This window comes from Stylophora pistillata, chromosome 6 (genome assembly GCF_964205215.1).
Source record: "Stylophora pistillata chromosome 6, jaStyPist1.2, whole genome shotgun sequence".
NCBI classification, from domain to species: Eukaryota; Metazoa; Cnidaria; class Anthozoa; order Scleractinia; family Pocilloporidae; genus Stylophora; species Stylophora pistillata.
This window is the reverse complement of record NC_142524.1, coordinates 21,154,575-21,165,932: the sequence shown is the minus strand read 5'-3', so window position 1 is coordinate 21,165,932 and position 11,358 is coordinate 21,154,575. Positions and strand designations below refer to the sequence as shown.

General features: G+C 39.5%; 1 protein-coding gene across 1 annotated transcript; it reads left to right on the top strand.

Annotated features, from left to right (window-relative positions):
- Nucleotides 1-924: 924 nt before the first annotated feature.
- On the top strand, nucleotides 925-6,498 carry LOC111346328 (uncharacterized). The gene is made up of 6 exons (XM_088762677.1): nucleotides 925-1,143; nucleotides 1,462-1,730; nucleotides 2,332-2,446; nucleotides 4,795-4,831; nucleotides 5,014-5,140; nucleotides 5,510-6,498. The coding sequence occupies exons 1-6, from the start codon at nucleotides 1,071-1,073 to the stop codon at nucleotides 6,026-6,028; spliced, it is 1,140 nt and encodes a 379-aa protein (XP_088618803.1). The 5' UTR covers nucleotides 925-1,070; the 3' UTR covers nucleotides 6,029-6,498.
- Nucleotides 6,499-11,358: the final 4,860 nt, after the last annotated feature.

Sequence of the window (11,358 nt, the reverse complement as noted above, 5' to 3'; positions counted from 1 at the left end):
TTGCGCAACACGAAGTTCAATTAAGTTGATTAATCTATAACTGCAGTTTATCTATAACCGCTGTTCAAAATATATGAACTTCATATATTCATCATATCTGATTTATCATCACGGGTTTATTACGAATCAACTTAACGGCCTGCTCCCAGTTGGCATGTCAGCTCAGTTGGTAGAGCGCTGCACTAGTATCGCAGAGGTCAGTGGTTCGAATCCCGTACAGAGCTGATTTTTTTCAGGTCTGTTTTTCGCTATTGCATTTTAGCGCTCTCTTCTACTAGGATCGTGCATCATACATATTTTTTTTGGTTCCCACGCTTTTTTCTTTTCCTTTTTCATTCTAATTTGAGCGGCTCCCTTAACAAAACAACGGAACATCTCTTAATGATTCATTAACAATGTCAATGACGTTGAATGACAATGTCAAATTCAAGCTTTATTTTGAGACTTTCAGCTTTTATTTGACTAGAAAAAAGATAGCGACATTTAATTTTACTTCAATTTTGCGCACTGTTAATGGACGCTAATATTTGACGGAGTAATTTGAAATGCAGTCGTACGAGAACTGACAACTATCTTCCTTCTCAAGTTATCAAGCTCCAACCTTATTAAAATTCACTGTCATATATTTTTTCATGATTATCATTAATATTACATGTAACGTAAAGACTACTTTTTCAAATCGACCTTTACTTCCACTTGTCTTACCTGTATTAGTAAACCGTATATCTTTTTTACATTCTTTTTATTTTTATTTTTTATCACCAGTATATTTATTCAGCCTTTTTGAAATAAAAAACAATATTGCATGACTTGCGATTACTGGTAGTAGCGTGTAATCAGGATACGTGCTGTGTTACAGGCAAGGAGTTCACCTGTTACCACCTCACTTCTTGAATAGTCATCATGTTAATTACTTTGAGCTCACGTACACAGCATTACCACAGTATACACACCAGCAGAGCTGCATTGTATTCTGACACACTGCGTTGTAAGCACTTCGGTTTTCCGTAAAAAAAAGATAGTAATAATAAGACTGGCGTCAATTTCTAGAGCGAAACTTAAGCTCCATCATGTACGAAGTCGAGAAGTACTGCGCTTTCTTTGTGTTATACAGTTTGACCTCGAGCGTTAGCTGTTTATCAGGTTAGAAATCTCTTTAATTTGTTTCGATTTTATATAATATTGTGGCAGAAGTGAACCTCGATGACAAAATAGAACGAAACTTGAGTGAATGAACGTTTTTTTACTCTGTTTGAGCTGAGCAGCGCCTGATGAGGAAACATCACCTTGTACTGAAGGAAATTTATAGCCCACCATGATAGGTAGCTACGCCAGCCGACGAAACCAGAATTGATTCAACTCCACTCACTTTATTTTACTTCGTCGATTGAGGAATTTTACAAGCCAAATGATAAAGAGTTTTCTTACTTAGTGTCTCTTTCCTTTTTCCTTTGAAAAAAGGCAAAATTGTCTTTGACAATTTCAGAGAACGTATATTGTTAAAAGCCGAGCAATACTACCTTAATGTTCCTCAAGTTGGTTTATCCACCGTGGTCGATGAATTGGAGTGTACTTTCTCATGTCTCAAGAACCCTTTGTGCCTTTCCACAAACATGGCCGCCGCCAAAGGAGCAGATGGAAAGTTTTGGTGTGAGCTCTTGTCTTCTGACAAGTACAGAAACGCCGAGGACTTCAAAACAAACAAGAGCTCCCACCATTATTCCGTTGTGGTGAGGATCGTTTAATCTGTAGTCGCACCGATACATCTCCGTTTCTGCGCTTCTGCTAGGAGAAATAATCAAATAAACAAATTGAAGCCATGCAATTTCAGAGAACGCCATTTAGGTTTTTCACAACTCCGTCGATACGACCGGTCGTTTGCTTCCATCGAAGTAAAACTGTATCAGTTTCCAGCTTTTTATGACAGGGTGGCCACGATTATCGTTTAATTTTTCTCTTTCTTTTTTTTCTGTCGTCTATTTTCAGAGAGGCGTGAAGCAGTTTTTGACACAAATTTTAATTTTTAAAGAACCTTGAAGAGAACTAAAAACTCTACTTCTGACGCACATCATTCTAACGGTCGCTAGCACAGTGCATATCTTAAAATCCAAGATCACTTTGATGAATCGAAAGCATCATGAGAGTGCTCTTTAATTTTCCAGCTGTCGATAAGAAAGGAGAAACTTTTGTATCTTTTCAATGCTGCCACTAATGAACTAGGCATGAATTCTGAACTTCTGATTTTTTATTCAAGTAAGTCTCCATTATTCAATACTGCATCTGTTTTTTTTTTGTTTTTTTTGTGAGTGTGTTTTTTTTTTTTTTTCCCAGTCACAATGTTCGTCTTATCCGTGTCAAAACAAAGGTACCTGTTGGATGGACTATCAAAATTATGCGTTCCACTGTGTCTGTGAGAAAGGTTTCATTGGTAAATATTGCGAAACAGGTAAAAACGAAGATAGATCACTGCATCTGACCATTTACTGTTCATTTAGCCTTTTAGTGCTGGGTTCATCTACGAAAGAGAATGCAAATGAGAACACCTAAAGGGAAATATCCAACTCTCTTACTGGGGGTTAGCGAACCAATAGCACTGTTTTCACCATTTGCAACACAGCAACTGAGTCAGGGACCCGTTTTGAGTGGATGCCTGATGTAAGCAAACACTAGTCCAATTTCTATTTTATCCATTGTTTTATTTCTACCGCTTTTTTTTATTTTTTATTAATTTTTTTTCCATAATGTATTAGTACACCATAATCAAATAGAAGCGGAAACTTGATATAACTGAAATTGCTACACAGATCCTGTATTTAGTGGGGAGCTCTTCCTGTTTGAAGGATTTGCGATTCACTGTTTAGCGATCAAAGTGTGAGACTGCATGCCGGCCTAATTTCAAAACTATCGTTTTAAAAAAAGCATCTCTCTTCCTTTCAAACTGCTAAACCAAAGGTACATGCTTCTGGTATCATGCAGGGAATTTTAAAAGCATATTCAGAGTTAAGAAATATATGTTATTCACCAGCCGGGAGGTCCGTATTGGGAAAAACTGTGCCCTAGGTCGTAGGCCGAGGGCGGTACTCAAGACAGAGGGCACAGTTTTTCCCAATATGGACCGACTTATGCTGGTGAATTTTATTTTTTTCTAATACATAACGAAATCGGATTGCCAAAAGAACCTGAGTGATTTAGGGCTACAATTGCGAGTTCAATTACGGAAAAATCCTCCATAAACTTAACAATTTGTTAGCGAGTGGATGATAAAGAAGACAGACGTTACTTACATTAAAGAGAAAGCTTTCATCGAAATATTTTTATCTGTAAATGTAACTTTAAGGGCTTCCGAGCAAACTTTGAAACATTTTTTGACAAGTAACTGTCATGATCTGACACCTGTCAATTGAAGAGGAAAAAAGGCTTACACTTTTGAATAAACAAGGATACTTGTATGAAAAACACAGTAAATGGGCATATGGTATTTCGTAGACTGGACTGGACTAGTAAAACGCGGACTAGTAAAACGCGGACTAGTAAAACGCAGACCAGTAAAACGCAGACTAGTAAAACGCTAACTAGTAAAACGCGGACTAGTAAAACGCGGACTAGTAAAACGCGGACCAGTAAAACGCTGACTAGTAAAACGCGGACTAGTAAAACGCTGACTAGTAAAACGCTGACTAGTAAAACGCTGACTAGTAAAACGCTGACTAGTAAAACGCTGACTAGTAAAACGCGGACTGGTAAAACGCTGCCTAGTAAAACGCTGACTAGTAAAACGCGGACTTAACAACAACAACAACAACAACAAATTTCATACGAAGGCAATCACAAGACTTGATGGCGAGCCAATTTAGTGAGTGACAACGGTGTGTGTAAATCTGTATTTCTTACACTGAAAAGCTGAAGTCAATGAGACTCTTTCCAGCTAGACACAAGGAGATTTAATGCGACTTTTATTCATCTAATACCTCCAGTTTCTGTTGTGAAATTTACGGTAGAAATGTCCAAATTCAAGGCATTTGCGAAGAATAGGCGAAAGTGTATTTCATAGAAGAACTCAAATCTTCGCTCAACCTATCACAAACGAACAAACTATATGGAAGAAGGAAGAATTCAGATACTAACGAAGGAGAGTTACATTTATTAACGTAACTGTTAACTGTAACAACCTCTCGTTTAACTTTCTGAGTTAATTTTGGGAAGGATTATTAAACAAAAAATTGTTTTTAGGTCGCGTTTCAATCGCTTTCAAAACAAATTCAGTACCATCAAATTTATTTCGAAATCAATTTATGCGGAAAAACCAAAGTGATTTGAGAGCGAGAGAGAAGAAATAATTAAAATTATTTACCGCCAAAAGGTCGTGACCGAAGTCTTTGCTCCAAAATTCTGCCCGGCCAGCAAAATAGATATATTTGTGAAAAAATTGCAGCGAAGATTGAGAGGTTCTGCAAAGTCACTCAAGCGAAACGGATACCGCCCGCTGTGAGCGGGCTGGATGGGGAGAATACTGCCCGCTTTTGGAACCAATCAGACTGCAGGATTTGTAGGATACCGCCCGCTCACGAACTGAGAAAAAAATAAAAGAAACTATTGACCACTTTCATAAATGGCTGCCGGATTGATATTCTTTTGTTTAAATTTAAATTAGCCTTTCTGGCCTCGTTCTCTAGTACAAACTCAAAAGGCTTATTTAAATTTAAACAAAAGGATATTAATCCGGCAGCCATTTATGAAAGTGGTCAATTGGATAGTCAGACTTATTTAATCGTTACAACTGACTGTCTTTTCCAGCTGCGATGTCTTGCAAGGATTTTAGTTCCACATTAAAGTAAGTAACAGTCCACTGAGTTTGTTTGACTGCTATTGAAACTCCCGGCATATTATCTACCTTATCAATTAGGACAAGCTGCTTAGACGATAATTGAAGCCTAAAGTGAACTCTTTATGTAATTATATGCCATTTTCTAGAATTAACCGCCATGCATTTTTGTAACACTTTAAATACCTTAGGCCCAACACAAGTCAGCTGACCACCCTTCATATTGGTGCAAACCCAACTCCTGTCCTCTGCCACATGGGCGATTTTGGATGTGGAGATGGAGGATGGACGCCAGTTATGAAAATTGACGGAAATAAGGTTTCATTTTACAACTTCTTATATGTTATGGGTGATTACCATTTTCCAACAGTTACGAGACTGATTTTGCATTTTACACTGACGTCATTTAACCTGAGAACTCGCTTCTTGAATGATTCCTAGTGATAGGACAAGACGCCTCAGTGTGTTCCTTCTTTAGAAGTTAGGCGCCAGCTACCTTAAGGGAAACCCAAGGATTTCTGAGGCAGGGTTGGTTGGGGGCACAAAACATTTTGAAATAGAATAAACTCCAGGCAGCGTAACAAGAAGCAATGCCCTCAGTAGCCGACGCATACTACAGAAAGCCACAAACTCTATGAGGTCGTCAGACTTAACCTTTTACAGCTGTTACATTGTTTCTTTTGCCAGACCACGTTTCATTATTCCTCCCACTATTGGACTGATACAAATGACTACAACCTTTCTGGTGCAGAGACTGGGTTTGATTTGCAAGAAACAAAGCTACCGACCTATTGGAACACTTCTTTCTCTAAGATCTGTCTTGGTATGAAGATCGCCGAACAGCTCAGTTTCATTGTTATCAATATTCAATCGGATTCGCTGTACTCACTGATCGCTGATGGTCAATACCGCGTCACCTCACTGGGTCGTGACAAGTGGAAGACGCTGATTGGTTCTCAGGCCTCATTACAAGCTAACTGCAACAAGGAAGGATTCAATGTCTTTGGTTCACTTAGTTACCGTTCTAAGACAAGAATTGGCATTCTAGGAAACAATGAGAATGACTGCGATAGTAGCGATTCCAGAATCGGATTTGGTACAGGCGGAAGCCCAGATGACTCTAAATCTTGCGGAAACGAAGCTGAATCTAATGCAGATAATGAAGTACAACGCATTGCAGCCATGGGATACATCTTGTTGCAATAAATTGAACTTTGGAAAGTAAATAACCGAAAAATTAGCATAAACTTTGTTTCCCACAAACCTCACTAGAAAACTTCTCACGATAAGGAATTCGATGTAAAATGGACACCTTCACTTTTGGCCCTGGTGTCGTCATTCAGACACAAAGAGACTGCTTCTCTTTCATTACCAAAGGCTAACTGAACTTTATTAACAAACACGTTACACCTATAGAAGTAGAAGAGTTTACTGACTTATAGTAATTTTACAGCATGCATGTATTTCCAGCACAGTAGAATTACTGCGAGTAGTACATTTACTGAATTAAGTACAAAGTGCTCACCTTAGAACCCATACTAAGGCTTTTGTCAATAATTAAGGTGGGTACATGTATAATCAATACACTACATCCTTCCCGGCTAACGTTGAGAAATTATTTTAACAATTAATCTGTTTAATTAGTAGTAAATAAATTTTTCATTTTCCCTTGTTGATTTAACTACTCTGCCTGGCCTAGTGGTAACAACATTGCCCGAAATGTGTTGAATTTGGAGACTATACTGGTGCAATCTCCAAGCAAGACGTTACATTGGATTCGCGGTGGCAAAATTTTGAACATGCTGGAAAGAGGTTTATTGTCCGTCAAGAGCGTGAACTGTATACCAAATAAGTAGTTATGCAAACGTTCGACTGCCCATACACCTCCCAAAGCTTCGGGCTCAGTTTGCGAATACCTCTTTGCTGTCGGAGTCAACGATCGACCTACATAAGTTATGGCTTGCGCTCGCCCTGTTGCTGATCTTGTAGCAAAATAGCGCCTAAACTGACTGGACTAGCATCGGTAACTACGTATGTGGGAGCATCTAAACGGAAACAAGCGAGGACCGTCTCGCCCGCTAATTCTTCCTTTAAGGCGTTGAACGCCTTGTTCTGATCGGCTCCCCAACACCACTTCTCTCCTCTTCGAGTGAGTCTTCAAAATTGCTGGGCTATATTCCCATAGTTTGGAATGAACTTTATTGGCAACATAACAACAGGTTCCAAGGAAAGATCGAAGATCTGAAACGTTTGACGGCGGAGGTGTTCCCTTGATGGCATCGGTTTTCAGGTCGGACTAAGCCGTCAGCGGATACGATATGGCCTACAACCGAAATTTGACTCACTCCGAACTCGCATTTGCTACAATTTAACTTGAGATTGTACTCGCAACATCGCTCGAAAACCTTACGGAGTCGACTGACAAGTTCCTCCATTGTCGCCGCGTGAACTATCACGTCATCGATAGAAATTCGGACTCCTGTAATTCCGAACGGGATTTGCTCCATCTTTCTTTGAAACGCCTCGCTTGTATCGCTAAAGCCAAAGGGAGTAGGCTTAAACCGAAAACAACCACGTGGCGTGATAAAACGTTGTAACATAACGAGATTCCTCAGCTTACGTAAGCTGATAAAAACCACTCTTTACGTCTACTTTCGCGAAGTACCTAGAGCTATGCATCGCTTGCAAAGTGTCATCTACCTTAGGTAAACATAACGTCCCCTTATGACTGCCTTATTGACCTCTCTTAGATCACAGCACAGTCTTGTGTCGCCCGAATTTTTCGGTATTACAACTAAGTTAGAAACCCAAGGACTGGCTTCCTATTCTCTTCAATGACACCTGCTTCGAGCATTTTATCAAGCTCATTGTTGACAGCTTCAGTTTGGCTAAGCGGAATGCGCCTTAAATGCTGACTGACAGGTTGAACTTTGGGATCTATTACAATTTTATGCTCGAAATTTGGGACTTTCCCCAGCCTATGGAACAAATTATCAAATTCGTCAAGCATAGATACTAGTTTGCTTTGCCTATTGCTTTGAGTGGGCTCCCAACTGAGTTTACTTGTTTAAGTATTCCTAAATCAAAACTAGAGACCCTTCCAAGGAGGGATTCGCCGTGACCTTCAATTACATACAGAACTGTGTTGTCAACACTATCACCCTTCCGGAGCTTGACGTCAAAATATCGGTTACACATTAAGAGTGAATGTTTGAATTGACCGAGCGAAAATCGAAAAATGGGGCACATGATCGAAAAATTGAAAACCTTCATATTTTGCCTAGAGATACCTTATAGTGAACCTAGCAACGTGTTAAGGTTTATTTTCCCAGACTTGTTTCTTTATCCTAGAAAATTCACGAAAACCGAAACGAGCGTCGGTAGCCGTAATATGGCGGAAATCAGTGCCCCGAGCAGTGGCAAATGAGCTCTGCTCATGAAAAGCGCAAAAAAAAGCAAGCTCGTATCAATTTGAAAAATTTGTTTAGGAGGGATTGAGGTATGACTTAAGTCTAAAACGGGACCATTTCATTTAATTTTGACATCACGGAACGCTATGAAAGATCACCAATATTTCAAAATCTTAATATCGCTCATAGCAAATTTTAAATTATCATTTTCCCCATGCGGTATAACTCAGAATCTCTTCAGGTTATGCTCATGATAAGTGGAAATAGTGTTGTTTTCGAGGATATAAAAATTAGTTTGGAGCTTTACAATTCCGCACGGAAAAACCAGGCTGAACTTTGTGAAAATCACAACATCGTCAATTACGTCACGACACAATCTAATTAGGCACCCCGTGGTTAAAACCGGAATTCCAAGTACATTTTAGAAGTTAGCACCGTGTTCGATCAGGAAATCAATACAGTAAGCTAGCCTTGCGTAGCTAACCACGATAGATTGGTTTTTATCCCTGCTTTCGTTTTAAATCCTCATCCATTTCTCATGGCGAAACTGTTCACAATAACACATTCCGTAAGCTGGCAGAGGGCGTCTGTTTTTCTTTGCGTATTCGAACACCTATAAGTCTTAGGAAAGTTTCAGGGAAAACTTGAGCTTCATTGTGGACTTGAAAAAGGACAATTCAATCATTTATAACGGTAGAAAATGGTCTTCGCGGAAGACGTTGAAGACGGGAAGCAATCTGATATTACTAGGAATTCAACATACTCAAGCGTTTGTCACGCAAGGTCGAAAAATTTCCAATCACAAAAACACATTTGATTGTTCCCTTCTTACGGTTTTTACGGCCGCAAGAATAACACTTTTAAAGAACTTTCCCATTAGATAATATAGAAGAAGTTACCTTGGAAGAGTGTTTCATTGAAAAGCAGAGATACACCTGTTGGAAGACTCACCCCCACTCCATTGAAAACCTCAATGGTAACTACTTTAAACGGAAAATCATTAGACCCAGTCGTGGGTGAAAGAAGAAATTGCTGTGGCGTGGTTTTTCTCGGTCATTATCAAACAGATGACAGGTCGAGGGTTTCAGCATCGCCTCCCCTCGGGAATTTTAACTTTTGAAGATTAGTTCCGGCCCCCTGGGCCAAAATCATGTTCAAATGCCCTGCTCAGGCGTTAGATCTTAATGGTTCTCAGTGGGGTTAACTATTAGCCGTAAAACAGCGAAAACTTAGCCGTTAGGCATAAAATTGACAAATCTTAATCGTGTAAAATGGCCAAAAAAATGTAACCGTTAGTCGCGAAAGCCATCTTTCCATTGAGACCCTCTTTTCATTGTCACATATTTTGTGAAAGGCACGACCAGCAATTGATTTGACTTTAAAGCTCCAAAACCTAGACCTTATAAACCCTACATTCTGAGCCATACGCTTTAAGTAAACAACCAGTATTCCACTGGAAAGACTTGACACTTCCAGTTCAAATTTCCTACCCCACCCAGGTAAGGTTCAAAGGATGACAATCGAAAAGCCTGTGGGTTTCCCCAGATGTTGAAGCTGCGATTAATCGGTGCATAACGTCACTGACACCAATTCAATATTTTTTTAACGTCAAAATCTAAAAAAGGAGTGTCATTTAGCCGCTAAGCAAAACTAATTCGATTGAGTTAACGACCACACCTTTAAAAATAAAACAAACTTGCGATCATGTGTGACTCTTTTCTCTTCAATGAATTTCTAACAGAAAAACGCAAGCACGAGGTAAAAAGTTGCGAGGACATGTATTTTCAAACAAAAAATCTCGGTGAGAAAATAAACAATTGATGAAAATACTTCGAGCTTGAAGGCTATAACAACTTACTATATGGCTGGACAGTCTTGGGGTAAATCCGAGCTTTCTGATTAGTTCTTCAGTACTTGGTCTGGATTTTGCTATACGGACCATTTCCCAGGAAGTGGTTATAAGCCGTATATTTTTGTTCGCGAAAGCCAAAAAATTAAAAGTAAAGACGTTTTCCCCAACGCCATGAAAAAGTACTCAGTAACATCACTTGCTTGAGCAGTATTGGGAAACATTGTCCCTCGGTCATTTTTGTACGGACCTCGCTGCGTTCGCTCCGTACTACTACGATTTTGGGGCAATAATCCTCAGTACGGCCCTTGATTGGCTTGGTTAGTAAGAAGTTATTCTTTGTGGCAACTGCTCGTTTGTCTTCGCACAGCCTCTAATTAAGAAGGCTGACACGTTAAGTTTCTGTAAACAAGCCACAAATTTAAAGAAAATTTGGAACAACGTGCCGCGCTATTTTGGCAGTATGCCTAGACTAGCGCTTTGCAACATTTTGGTAATCTTCCTCGAAATGATAATGTTTTACAACGAAAACCTGACAAAAGGGTTAGCTAGAAAGTTATTTTTGTTCGAAAAAGCCGAAAAATTAAAAGTAAAGATGTTTTCCCCAACGCCGTGATAAACTACTTAGTAACATCACTTGCTTGAGCAGTATTGGGAAATATTGTCCCTCGGTCATTTTTGTACGGACCTCGCTGTGCTCACTCCGTACTACTACAATTTCGGGCCAATAATCCTCAGTACGGCCCTTGCGTGGCTTAGTTAGTAAGAAGTTATTCTTTGTGGCAACTGCTCGTTTGTCTTCGCACAGCCTCTAATTAAGAAGGCTGACACGATAAGTTTCTGTAAACAAACCACAAATTTAAAGAAAATTCGGAACAACGTGCCGCGCTATTTTGGCAGTATGCCTAGACTAGCGCTTTGCAACATTTTGGTAATCTTCCTCGAAATGATAATGTTTTATAACGAAAACCTGACAAAAGGATTAGCTAGAAAGTTGTTCTCAAAAATGCCTCACTAACTCTGCGATAAGGCCTTCGCGTTTTTCCTTTAGCATGGCTGGATAAGTCTTCTAGAATGCACGGCATCTTTGTGACCCTCTCCTTCATCCAACGCCTAAAACACAGTGATGCCTGGAACAGGTGATCTAGTTTGATTGCTGGAAGGTGTGTTAAGAATTGGTGCTCGATCTAGAATGAAATCTATTTCGGCCTCAACATCGGTATTGCTGACAGTCTTTAGGCGTTCAGAAATGACTTTACGGCACGACATCAGCTGAA